General features: G+C 48.3%; 2 protein-coding genes across 10 annotated transcripts in view; both read right to left on the reverse strand.

Annotated features, from left to right (window-relative positions):
• The window catches only part of zbtb40 (zinc finger and BTB domain containing 40), a 15,443-nt gene extending 7,006 nt beyond the window's left edge, over window positions 1–8,437 (reverse strand). The window contains exons 1-9 of one of the 7 annotated variants that reach the window (XM_005749877.2): window positions 8,370–8,437; window positions 7,070–7,252; window positions 6,310–6,734; window positions 5,698–5,840; window positions 4,485–4,698; window positions 3,928–4,311; window positions 3,011–3,217; window positions 982–1,146; window positions 110–324 (exon numbers count right to left, since the gene is read on the reverse strand). In XM_005749877.2, coding sequence (XP_005749934.1) covers window positions 110–324; window positions 982–1,146; window positions 3,011–3,217; window positions 3,928–4,311; window positions 4,485–4,698; window positions 5,698–5,840; window positions 6,310–6,734; window positions 7,070–7,221 — 1,905 coding nt within the window. In that variant the 5' untranslated portion in view covers window positions 7,222–7,252; window positions 8,370–8,437. The other 6 variants (XM_005749878.1, XM_005749874.1, XM_005749875.2 and 3 more) reach the window with 6 other exon arrangements.
• A 1,131-nt stretch (window positions 8,438–9,568) lies between these two features.
• The window catches only part of usp48 (ubiquitin specific peptidase 48), a 28,117-nt gene continuing 24,235 nt past the window's right edge, over window positions 9,569–13,450 (reverse strand). For 2 of the 3 annotated variants that reach the window (XM_005749882.2, XM_005749881.2), the window contains exons 21-27: window positions 12,974–13,080; window positions 12,770–12,877; window positions 12,136–12,318; window positions 11,927–12,052; window positions 11,760–11,808; window positions 11,648–11,674; window positions 9,569–10,242 (exon numbers count right to left, since the gene is read on the reverse strand). In XM_005749882.2, coding sequence (XP_005749939.1) covers window positions 10,220–10,242; window positions 11,648–11,674; window positions 11,760–11,808; window positions 11,927–12,052; window positions 12,136–12,318; window positions 12,770–12,877; window positions 12,974–13,080 — 623 coding nt within the window. In that variant the 3' untranslated portion in view covers window positions 9,569–10,219. Of the gene's footprint in view, window positions 10,243–11,647; window positions 11,675–11,759; window positions 11,809–11,926; window positions 12,053–12,135; window positions 12,319–12,769; window positions 12,878–12,973; window positions 13,081–13,450 lie in introns of those variants that run through there. The other variant, XM_005749885.2, reaches the window with a different exon arrangement.

Here is a 13,450-nt window from a genome sequence, read left to right on the forward strand (position 1 = left end):
CCCGGAAGTAGGATTCGTCACGTCATCACTGAACAACCGGATATAAATACAGACCATTTACCATTTTACAAACATGGAGTCGTCAGGGTGTCCAACTGGCTCGGTGTACCTGGTATGACTTGTTGCAGAGATCACAGCTGAAGGGTTTTGTCCCAGTGTGCGTGGGCTTGTGTTTGTCCAGGAGGGCGGCGCTGGTAAACAGCTTACTGCAGGTGGGACACTTGTGGAACTCCTTGGGGTGAAACTCCTGGATGTGCTGCCGATGCTCGTCCAGCGACGAGAAGCTGAGACAGCACTTCTGACAGTCGTGGGGCTCCGACAGGTCTGACACAGAGCAAACACAGCGTCACTGAAACCTGACCAGCACACACAAGCTACCACAGTGTTTGGTGCATTCCCTGAAGAATCCCATTGCTCCCAGTAAGGAAAGGAAACTGAACCTTGGTGCAACCCCTTCATGATGTGTTCTGATAACTGGCACGAGTTTAAGTCGGGCTGCAGCTACACCCGTGTTTCCCCACCTGATGGAGCCACGGCGCACCTACGTGCCGTGGCTCCATCAGGTGGGGAAACACGGCTGCAGTGTGATGATGAAGGTGATTTGTGAAGACCCAGGCAGCAGATCTGATCCACGCTTCTACTGGGTTTCACACCATTAGTACATATGAGACTGTTACTGGCATTGGTGAGATGTGAGGCCCCGGCAGGACCTGAGAGGCCGTCTGCGAGGCTGAAGACACGACGTCTGACGTGTCAGTAATAGTCACAGGGCAGCGATCAGCTGGGACGTACAGCTGCAGTCGGCCTGAAGCCGCTACAGGAACACGTCCGCCTTTGACAACATGGCTGTTAAATGAAAAGTGCCCCACCCCAAAACCAGCTGCATGTATGGATCATCAGTGCCAGTCCTTCATATGTTAGAGAAGCCAGTATGTAAACGCAGATTTACTTTTCCAAACTTTACTGGAAAAACGTTCTTACGGTGGAAGGTGTGCAGGTGCACAGTGAGCCCGCTGGCCTGGCTGTAGCCTTTGCCACACTCTCGGCATACGTAGGGCCGGTCTCCCGTGTGCGTCCGCACGTGACGCGTCAGCTCTATGGACTGGGCGAAGACAGCCTTGCAGTACTGGCACACATACATCTTCCCTGGAAAATCAAAGAAGCACACAAATGTTGTCTGTACATGCTGCATGATAGAAATACTGCATCTGTGCACGCTGTTGGTTTCTGGGTGTTGCACAGCAAACAGCCTGGAGGAGCCAGGACACCCTCTGATTGGCTCGCCGCCGCGCCGTCATCACACAGATGCAGTGAGACCCAAAGGCCTTAAAGGTGGGCAGAAAAGTACAAAACAGCACAGCCAGACTGGAAACTGCCCAGTTTGGCTGCGCTGTTGTGTTTTGTTGTCCACAGACTCGAGCTGAGTCGCACAAACCTCTGTGCGTCTGTGCGACTCTCAGCTTCTCTGCAGGATTATTATTGAAATGCTGCTTTTAAAAAACATTGTACGCTCGAGTCTTCAGCGCGGCTGCGACGCACATCAGCGACGCACATCAGCGACGCACATCAGCGACGCACATCAGCCTCCTGTGTGTTTGTGTCACACGGGAGGTTATAAGCTGCCTGCTCAGCTGCCTCTCTGCGTTTGGATGAACCGCAGCACCTTCTGCTTGTTATGTTTTGCACATTTCACCAAATGAAGCTCTGTTTAGGTACTTTGTCGGCTTCATTTAGCACATTTTTCACCACTGCTGCTTTTTACACTTCAGCTGGCTGGTTGCTGATCTTATACCATTAAGCTCATTCATCAAATTCTACAAACATCTGAAAGCATTTCAGTCTTCAGCCTGCGTTTCTGCTGGGAAAGGCTTGTTCCAGGTAGTGTGATGCCGATGAAGCGCTCCATGTTCCTCAGCTATTCCACCACCACTAGATTCCTCTTCTTTTGTCATGTGTGCTGGTGTGTTTCTTATTTCTAACTTTATATTCAACTTTATTCAACAAATTTCCACAAATCAATCCAAGATTCATCTGAAGCGTGATCCTTCAGCTTCATCTTTGAAGGCAGTGACGTCCTCCCACTGTGTGGGAACCAGTGTCTCCAGTGGGAACCAGTGTCTCCAAGCCTATCCTCGTTTCCTGCCGTTCTCTAGCAACACAAACCTCCAGCAGCAGCATCACAGCAGACTTTTTAATGTGATAATTATACGACCTTGTAGTTTACTGTTATATTCCTATGTTCCTTATAGATTTGAATCACCAGTTGAGTCACATGATCTGTGACACGTGATCTCTTAGATTAGCCCGATCCTGCCGACAGCACACCTTCATGTGGACGTGAAGGGGAAACCCCGGGTTGGTTTACAGAGTCAGAACCTGATGGACATGTCAGGGTGAATCCAGATGAAGCAAACGAGCTGTGTAGCACAGGTCCTTGGGTCCAGCTCAGCCTTGATTCATGCTTTTGGAAAAGGCTTCAGGCTTAAAGCTGCTCTTTGAGCTCTGTCTCCCAGTAACACTCTCCTAAAACCCAGTCTAACCCTGCAGTGGTCGCCCACTGTCTTTAATAAGCACAGACCTAAAAGAAATGACCACAGCCCTGCCCACTACAACAGCACAGTCACCTCAACTGGAACAAAAGAACCATACTGGTGCACTGTGATGATGCGCGGGACTCTACAGCTCCACACTGACACCACTAAGGTGGATATCACAGCCAGCCAAACGGAGCTTTTCAACCTCCACGCTTTGTGCGATCCCTCCTTCCTCTCTCTTTCTCCCCTTGGTTTCCTTGGTGATAGGTGTGTCACCCATCAATAACATCATCATCATAACTCTGTGGGTTTGAAGTCTCAACACTTTATCTCTCTGGTTTGTCCTGGATGTTGAATCTTTGTTTTGTTCTTGTATCAGTGACAAGATGTTACACGTGAAAGACACATATCACCACTTGTATATCACACAACCCCAAAGGTGTGTGTGTGTGTGTGTGTGTGTGTGTGTGTCTTACCCTCAGAGTGTCTCTTTTTGGTGTGGTATGCAAGTGCAGCAGCCACGCTGAAGCTCATGTCACAGTGCTTGCAGTGGTAGGGTTTCTCCCCTGTGTGCAGCCTCATGTGATTCTTCAGAGATGAGTTTGCACCAAACTTCGCGCCGCATTCATCACAAGCAAACGGCTTCTCTTCAAAGTGCTCAGTGCGCTTGTGGTAAATCATACCTAAGAAATGAGAAGCACTCATTAAATGGAACAAAGTGAAACGATCGCTGTGCTGTGACGCGCGAGCTGGCCCCAAACTGAGCGCAGAGTTCATGTTACGACAGATGTGATCTTTCCCACAGTCCTTTGCACACGGCAGCACACGTTTGCTGCCTACGCTGTACGCACTGCAGCTGTGCTGACCAGAGTCGAGTGCACAGCGGGGAAACCACACATCTGTCAGGCACGGTGTTCCTGCCTTAGAAGGTTTCTTTGCTGGTGAAAGGACCTGTTTCAGGTCCTTTTGAGATTTAGACTGTAGCCTAGCAGCAACATCAAATGTAGAGCGGCACAAAGTTATACTCCACTCAACAAAAGAAACAGAAGCACAGCAGCAGCTAGCAGTGCTGGCTGCCAGCTCGCAGCTTCCATCTCTGACTGGGATTAAACCAGCAGCCCCATGTTTTCATTACATTCATATTTGCCTGATAATTCAGGTAGTGTTACTGCTTGTGACGCTTCTGTATAGTAAATGCTGAAACCAGAAGCCAGAATAAGAAACACGTCAGTACCTCATCGACGGTTCCTGCTCTGATCATTATCAAACACCAACACTGTGGATGCAGCCCTCACATCTCAGCCTGAGAACAGCTGTGAGATCAGCACGCCGTTTGCTGCAGCACAGACACTGATCACATCAATTATCTTGCTTTAATGTCACGTGACTTTACCCGACGGGTGGGCGAAGGTGCGGCCGCAGAGGTCACAGGCCGCCTTCTTCTTGACCCGCGTGGCGCTGCGGTGAGCCTCGGCCCGGTGGCGCTGCAGGGCCCGCTTAGACAGCTTCTCAGGACACTCGGGACACTGCTGCTCACACTCCTGGGACATGGAGCAGCGCTTCATGTGTGCTAGCATTCGACACTTGTAATCAAAGCTCTTCTTACACCAGTGACAGCAGTAAGGTTTGGCGTGACAGGAAGCAGGAGAGGAGCAGGGAGGGGAACACTCGGTTGCTACAGCTGCATCTTCCTGCTCCTCCTTGTTCTCCGCCTCGTCACCGTTTTCATCTTCTTCCTGGACACGATCTTCACTCCTGTTCTCCTGCTCTGAGTCAGCTGCAAACATGGACGACAGACTCAAAATACGTAGAAGACATCCACTAAAAAAGCTTCCTATCACATCCTGTCCATTTGCTGGACGGACACAAATGTATATAAATACCGAGCTGTCCTTAATGAAGACAGACCTACACATCGTCTTTCATGTTACTCCCGGTGCTCGTCTTTACCTCCAGTGTGGCTGTCATCGGGCTGCCGTACGCTCCTCTCCAGCTCCTCCAGCAGAGGGAGCAGCTGTGTGGGACAGGACGATGAAGCTTTCTGCTTGGCGGTGCGCAGCAGCTTGATAAGCCCCTCCTCTCCGATCTGACCCTCTTTCACTTTACTCATCAGCTTCTCCGACACGGAGCTGGGATCAGCCTCCTCACAGCACCGACACACAACCTGAGAGAGCACAAAGTGCAAACAAAATGAAATTGTGGAGCAGCAGCAACCTTCCAGTCAGTAGATGGCGCCCTCGAGCTACAGCCAGGAGCCGTCACAGCTGTAGCTCAGAGCGAGTTGTGCGCTCCCAGTACGCTGACCATGAGGTGGTGCGGTCAGCGAAATGGGAACAGATATGTGCTTTTGGCTCCAGTACGTAGAGATACACTGTTACTGCCGTCGTCTTCTATGTGGAGCCACAACTGTGCTTCGGTTCATGCTCGAGTGACACGGAGTCCAACAAAGGAGGACAGCCTGGAGAGCTACTGTTCAGGGCTCAAAGTCACAACATGCAAACATGTTAAACAACGTGCAAGGGAGGGGTTCTCAACCCGCGGGGCCTGGGACAATGAATACATTAAATAAATTAATAGTATTTAATTGAAACGTGTTTATTAGTGTTAGTGACTTCTACACTGGGAGATTACTGTGATCTTGAAATATTACATTTAAATGATATTTGATTATTTTTCGTCGGTCAAACAAGCGCCACACTTCACCTCAGGAGGCCACTGAGAATAACTGCAGTGATGCTGAGGTAACCGAGACGTGGAACGGCATCCCGACACGAACGTGTGGATCCTCAGCTCCACAAATTCAGCTCGAGGCTCAGAGGCTCAGCGGCGCGATGACCGTTAGTTTGCTACGTGAATCCTTCCAGCTTTTTATTGTGTTGGTTTCTTGTTAGTATTTTAGTACATAAAGAAAATGTAGTTTTCTCTGTAGCACTTCGTGTGTTTCATAAGCAACACACTTTGTATGTCGTTGTTTATACAAAGCATGAAGGTCAAAGAGCAGTATTTACAGGGGCATCTTCATTTTGGATGTGTTTGCAGCTCGGTGGCTTTTTTATGAAACCGGGTCCAAACGGCTCTTTGGGTGTTAAAGGTAGCCGAGCCGTGAGCTAAGGTGGTATTAGATGCAGTCAAACTGTAGAAGAACCAGAGCTTCCTGTTGTACCTGTCGCTCTCTTTCTGTCAGGCTCTCTGCTGCTTGGCTCAGCAGTTCCACAACAGACGACGTGTTGGCGAGGAGACCAGACTCGCTGGACAGCCTGGCTGCCGACGTGTCGCCACCTTCTGAGGATTTGATGTCTTCGGGCCCTGTGGACAGAAAACTGCTTCACTGAGTGAATGGGTTAAATGCAGAGAGGGATTTTCCCTACGGGGACCAATAAAGTACTCTTTCTTTCTTTCTTTCTTTCTTTCTTTCTTTCTTTCTTTTCTATAAAATAAAGTCTAGTTGTTATCTTGTTTATTGTAGGGAGACTATTTTAGACCAGGCGTGGGCAACTCCAGGCCTGGAGGGCCTGCAGGTTTAAGATCTCATCCTGGGTCAACACTCCTGAATCTCATGATGAGCTCATTAGCAGGCCTCTGGAGAACATCTGGAGGTCAATCAGCTGTGTCGGATCAGGGACACACCTAAAACCAGCAGGACACCGGCCCTCGAGGCCTGGCGTTGCCCACGCCTGTTTTAGACTCTATTTCCAGTAACGTGTGATTTGAATTATTCCTAGATCGACTCACACTATTAAATTGCCCAAACTACGGGTTTAAACATAAGAATGACCTGATGTGTCAGGGAGCTCCACGCGGGCCCTTTTAATCGCCGGCTCGTCATCGCGGTCATGCTCAAACGATTCTTTTTTCAGCTCGTCCGTCACCTCCGCCTCGTCTGAAGACGGGTTGTGCTTGCTGGGCGAGGCTGAGCCTTCAGGCTTCATATTCGGGGCTTTGTCGGTCACGGTGAGGTGTGGCACAGCGGAGCTCACTGATACCGGGGGCTTCTGGTTCACCAGGCTGGTGAGGACTTGCTTAAAGCCAACGGCCACGTCATACATCTGCAGGCTGTCTGCAGCGGCGACTATGCGACTGACGTTGTGTTTACCTGGAGGCAGTTTACCAGTGTAGACCATGTCCAGGAGGCAGCCAAACTCCTGCGAGGAAACCACAGCTGTGTCGATGGAGATGGTGTCGGAGCCATCCAGGAGAGACCTGACGGAGACAGCACCGTTCTGGTTTTAAGCTGCAGTGTAATAAAAGCGAACAGCGACTGCAGCAGCCACCTGTACACCGTGCTGGCATCAACATTAAAGTATGACACAAAGAGCACATCTGTAACAGCTGGTCATAAACTTTACTCACGTGTTAGATTTCATGGTCCTCAATAAACACATTTTTAAAAAGCCAATATTTCTGTCCAGCTGACAAAAAGCCAAACTAAAAGTTCATGAGCTGAATTTGACTCATTCTTCCACAGGAGCGCTGCTGAGATTAGATGAACACTGTAAGGTCCAAATATGTGACTGCAGAAGAGTCACCAGGTCTACCTGAAAAGCATGCTGGAGGCAGCCAGCACCAGTTTATGTGCGCGATGACGACCCTCTCCCACCAAGATGGTGCAGTCGCAGAAGTGCTCCTCCTTCCTCAAGGCCCACAGCTGCTGCATCAGCTGGCTGCTGTAGTTGGGTAACTCCATCATGTTGGTTTCAGGGCGACTGCACCAACCACAGCTGTAATCGTTTCATGTCCAAACACACAATCAGGCCTGCAGCATTATCACAACTCATCACTGGTACTTTTCACTAAAACTGCGTTTATACCGTACTCACTCTGTGCGCCGGCAGCACGAGAGAGACTCACACAAAGCTGCAGTTTATCCGACTACTGTGTAAAAAGCTAATGTTTTTATTACAACATCAACTAGTGTATGAAGCACCACGTGATGCCGGACACGGTAACGCGTGGTGTCTTCACTGTGTCGTCAAACAACTGCTCTACGTCTTATCAGCAACTAACGTTCAGGCTTCTTAAACAGTGTTTACCGGAATGTAACTAGCTGTAGCCTAGCTAAGGTTGCTAATGTGCTCCAGAGAAGGTAACTAGTTCCTGTAATATTAGTGAAGCACGCTGCGATACAGGAGCGCTCCCAGTAGAATAAACCCCAGAGCATCACTAAGGGCTGTACCTTGAATTATTCAATCCGAGTCTTTATTTAAACTTCTCTGCTGAACAATTCTGCCGTGCGCAATAAAGCTCAACTGTTTTGAAAATGGCGACACGCAGTACGTGAACAAATTGGGACACTTCCGGTTGAAGAAGTCCCATCACAGCGAGCGGTTCGCTTTAAATCTGTTTGTATGACCGTTGGGCCTTCACCGGAGTAGTCATTCAGGGACGTGCGGTGTGGGCTCGTGTCAAACAACAGCTCCACAGTTCATTACAAATAGATTCTCGCAAAATTATTAAATTAACGACAAATACATAAAAGCTTTTGCCTGGAACAAGAATCTGTTATATATTCGTAATACAGCGGATGTTCGCTTTAAATCAGCGGCCCCCGGGCACTGGACCGGTACCGGGCCGCGAGAGTTGAAGCTCGGGTGTGAACTGTCTGGTTTCCAGGGGGTTTATCGTGTTGTAGGTGCGTCTTATTTTGAAAGAAATACGTACCCGTTACTATAGCGACCAGAGAGCATTAAGGGGCAGAGAGGACGTTACCGTCAGTGTTGGCGCGTTTCAGGAGCACGCTGCTAACACACAGTGAATTCACGTTTACCGTTATAGTTACAAAATACCGCCGCGGTTCTCTCGCTCGTATCGATTTGTTGTTGCATTTGTCCGCCACACCTTAAAGGCCGCTCCGTGACGGTCTGACGTTAAACCGTCCGGGGAGCACAAGAGGCTGCGCACCGCTGGTTTAGAGGTCAGGAAGCGGCTCGTTCACCACAGCGACTGTTGCTTTGAACATTTCGGACTTAGTCTCAGTTCACTGCATTTGTGGGATGTTTCAGAGAGCACTCGATGCAAACCAAAGCATGACTAGGACAACAACAGTTTAACAAAGAGTCCTTCAGTTATCTTCGGCCCAAGTTCAAGAACTCATTAGTTCAGTGGTTCACTAGAATTGAGATAGCAAGAACATTTTGACAGGAAAATAACGGTGCAGGTTTCAACTACTGAGACCATGTCTGATCCAATAAGCAGCCGTGCAACACCACTGCAAGCTATGCAGCGAAGAGATCTGATAATCAGCATGCAGCACGGCCTGCTGATTCATACGGAGCACTACAGATGTGATATTTGCTTTCTATTCATGCAGAAGTATCAAGAAAACAAAAAGCTGCTGCACCGTCTCATCTACAGAAAATATACAATAGAGCTGAGGCAAGACCCGTGATGCTGTGTGAGGAAGTTAGGAAGCACAGAAAAGTGAGGGTGGGAGTAACAGATGAAGTCTGTATGGCCTGTGATACCCACAGACACTGAGCTAGTGTCTGTGCAGAAAGACCAATGAAAATGGGTAAAAGAACATGAGGCGGGTGGAAAGGTGAAACTGCAAGTAGTGAATGTGGGCACAAGAGAGGAGGTGAAGGTGCAGGTAGGGTGGAGAGGTGTTGGTGTAATATCTGAGAGGGAAGGTTTACAAGATGGCAGCGAGAGCCGCTCTGATGTTTGGGCCCGAGACGCAGCACTGACGAGAGGCGGAGCTGGAGGGCGTGAGATGCTTGTAGTGAGTAATGAAGATATGAAAGGGACAGCACAGGCGGGAGTTTGGAGACAGAGGCGCGGCTGGCATGGTTTCTACATGACCTGCTGCCAGGCAGGAGGAGAGGAAGACCACAGAGGAAGACCACAGGGATGCAGTCCAGCCAGGTAACAACAGACCATGCTCGGAACAGGACGATGTGATCGCAGATGACCTGCTGCTGCAACCTGGAGCAAGTTCATTCATTTGCTGTTAGTGAACACTGATCAGTAAGTATCCCAAGAACTGACGGGGCTCACAGACGTGTCAGGCCCTGAATGAACTCAACATTATGAAGGCAGGGTGCTTTGAAAATAACTTTATTGTTTATAAGAAATAACAGTGAAAAGAAGACAACGTGTCACTGCTTACATTTGTTTCTCACCATTTCATTCTCTCCAGCGTATGATTTCCATACTTTGTAGCTATGTAACTGCAAATGCCACATCGAGTGTGTGTGTACAAACACACACATATGCTTATATATACACATACATTTATATATGTATATATAAAAGGACTGTGTGGAGGTAATACATGTTCTAAGATTTATGAGCCAGTATATTTGCAATAATTAACAGTAACTAGTGCATTCTTCTGACAAACCTGAAAACGCTGCAGTTACAAGATAAGCTTACACACAACAGAAAGAAAGAGCATCATCTTCAATTTGTCTTCTGTCATAATTTAAAAGATTGAAAAATAAAACATTTTCTTGACCCACAGCAGATCTGAGCTGAAGCCAGGTCTCAGAGTGCAGCGTCTCCAACCTCATGTAGAGGAACTTTGCAAGATAGTCACAGTTTTATCAAAGAAAGCCTACTCAAAAGGTAGAAAAACAAAGTACAGAACAAATTTAAGAGCTTATTTATATGGACACAACATATTCAAGCTTTTTTAAACTTTCCATCCGTCATCGTTCCAGTTCAAGCACAGCTACAAACAGCTGTCCTCAGTGGCCGAGCAGCCCGGTGCCTAGAGGAGGTCACAGTGATTAGAAAGGAATACAAACACTGTCCGGTCACACGCTGTGTCACAGGTCTGTATGACGAGTGATATGATGAACTACACCGGATGAAAACATCGATCGTGGCAAAATACACAGTACACACAAAATTTCTTTCTCTTCTACCGCCCCCACAAGAATCACGTGACAGTACGAGAAAGAGCCGTCAGCTGCTCCAAATAAAGCTCAGACTCAAACGTTAGAACAGGCTTTCCCCCGCAGCACGCCGTGTAATAGACACTCACAAAGAAACAACTCACATCTAAACATGTTAGCTTCATGCGTGGGCCAACACACCCGACCCCGGGTACACGACGCCCAGCTGGAAACACGTCACACAGGTCGAGATCAGAGTTTACAGTGAAAGCACTACTTTGTGACGTGTGGTTATCAGGATGAGAAATGTCCTATATGAGAGTTTGGTCACATTGCACAGCCCTAACACCAGCTTGGGTTTGTGTCTGTGAAGGATCTCAGTCGTCCACGTCCTCATAGTCCAAGGAGCTTGGAGAGAAAAGCGTCTGGACTTCTTTAAGTTTCTCAAAGACGTTTTTAAGATCTCATCCGAGAAGCTTCTTCAGTTCTGAGGAAGCTTCTCGTCTTCAACGAGCTTTCCAAGCTCATTAGACTTGACTTTATGCTTTCTGCTGCTGCCAACTTGTGGATGGGACTGGGAAAACAAGGACACTGGCTGCCTGCTGAGGCGGGTAGGCCTGTCTTTAATAACACGCTGCGTTAGGCTGGGATTGTAACAGCGCTCATCATTAGAAAACAAACACGTCGTCTCTCGTTATACAGCAGCAGCGCTTATGCATTCACACACATTCATACTCCGATCAGCTGGTTCAGTATCCAAGGATACTTTGGCATGCAGACTGGAGCAGCCAGGGATCCAGTCAGTGCAGGGGTGTCCAACTCCAGGCCTGGAGGGCCGGTGTGCTGCAGGTTTTAGACGTGTCCCTGACCTCCTCAACATGTCCTGAAGTTCTCCAGAGGCCTGGTGATGAACTAATCATGTGCTTCAGGTGTGCTGACCCAGGGTGAGATCTTAAACCTGCAGGACACCGGCCCTCCAGGCCTGGAGTTGCCCACCCCTGACCTACAGCCAGCACTACCTGTGGCTCTCCTGCAGCTATTAGACAGCGGGCGTATATAGCGTATATACAGCCTGTTTCAGACACAAAGAACTTGGGACAGCCCACATGTGGTTCCTATTCCCAACATTTGGGCTTGTTAGTAAGAAAGAGTTTACTGGTGTCATTCCAACTAACGTATTTCACTTTTTTCCTGCAGCTGCTCCATATCCCAGCTGCAGTGGCTCTGTGCCCTACACTGTGACCCACCACTATTATGTTTGAAGTCAAACATGCTCACCTTTAAATCCCTCCTCAGGCATTCTCACTGTGAACAAAGAGGAACAGCCAATTTAAGAAAGCAGTCCTTCTTTTAATCCAGCTGTAGTGGAAGCAAACACAGGCCTACTTACCTTGATAGACATCATCCATTGCAGCGTAATCTGCTATTGGCTCATCAGCCTGCAGCCAAACAACAGAACATATTTGGAGGAAAAGGAAAACGTACGGATCCCACTGTAGACGTCAGATTATCGTTCTAGCGATTGTTGTGTCAGGATGAGGAAACTGTGATGTGTACCTTCAGACAGATGATGCTCTCCGGGATGATTCCCAGGCTACCCAGTGTGGCTGAGTCATCTGTCAGACTTTTTCCATCAATGAAGAGATTTTGGTCAAATGGAGCCACAGAGAAGGCGTGCATGATCTGGACAATGACAGGCACAGTGGATTTAGTCTGGTCAAACTGGCCCACTCACTACTTTGTGTTCACTAATCTGAATTCCTCACTTGTATTTTCAGCTCTTTCAGAGTCTGATTAGCTGAAACGATGAGCGCTTTCTCTCCTCGGAGTTTCCTGTGTCGGGTGCTCCTCCTGATTCCACCTGGTTTGGCCACGTTGGTCACAACACCAGCAGCAGCTGTGGACACACTGCTGTCACTCAACTTTAGCCGTTTTGCACCGTCCTGTGACTGAAAGAAACAAAGTCTTCATTTGTAACAGATGATGAATTTGAGTCAAAGATACAAGTCTTAGGGGAAACCCCCCCAAAAGACTCAGGGACATCTGTGCGTGCTGCTAGCAAAGGACTAGCAAACTAAATGGGTTTCTTCAAGGTCACGTGAGGTTTTAGAGCCGTCACAGCAGAAGTGACTGTAAAAACAAACTCCTAGATTTAGCAGCAGCATCATTACTCAGACATTTCTTGTAGCTGCTTAGCAGACTTGCACTATAATGAGATATTTTTGTCTGGGTTCATTCATTTTTCTCAGTCGTGTTAGTGCAGAGAACCTGCTGTAGCCTTGTGCACTTTCTCTGCTGACAGCTTTGACGACATCGCTCGTTGTTGAGCCGAGACGTCCTGCCACTGAATGTAATTACTGAGACCTTTCTCTTGCAGACGCGTGGTGCTTGTGTGGTTACCTGGCTGAAGTCGGGGTCTTTCTCACCATCCAGTTTGGGATGTTCTTCCTTCTCCTCCTCTGCTTCAGAGCTGCTGACGCTCAGCTCTGGAGCAGCCTCCTTTATCATCTACGCACAGGTAAATAAATGTGACAGGAGAGGCTGTTAGACACAGTCAGCGCAGCAGCTATGAAAAGTGTCAGGTTTGAGGTAAAAGGTCTTTACTCTTTTGTCTTCAATAACTTTGCGTATATAGATGGTGGCTTGGGTATACTCTCTGAGGTCCCTCTGCTGCTGGAAAAGGAAGCTCTCTCTGCATTCCCAACACAGATCTGCACACAAACACATCCATTTGAAATAAATCGAGGACAAAAGCCAGAGCATCACTGATGAAGTATCTGATCGGGCTCACGGGTGAACTGTGCCTACGAACCAACCAATGTGACCTTCAGCACAGTTTGGGTTGTGATTTTTGCACGGGCAGACAACCACGAGTGCTCACTGGTCCTTTAGCTGAATGAGCTGGTTAAACTGTTCCTGTATTATAGCCTGCCCTGCCTTATTTAAGGTGCTGTGGAATGAACCAGATGTGAGGTGCACTCTGTACATGAAACTGCCTCAATGATCCCATTTTCATGCACGTTTTTGTGACCTAATATGTGATAACTTGGATAAAGATCGGGCATCTGGAGTAACGCATCC

This window comes from Pundamilia nyererei, unplaced genomic scaffold (genome assembly GCF_000239375.1).
Source record: "Pundamilia nyererei isolate P.nyererei 1_Seehausen unplaced genomic scaffold, PunNye1.0 scaffold00257, whole genome shotgun sequence".
NCBI lineage: Eukaryota > Metazoa > Chordata > Actinopteri > Cichliformes > Cichlidae > Pundamilia > Pundamilia nyererei.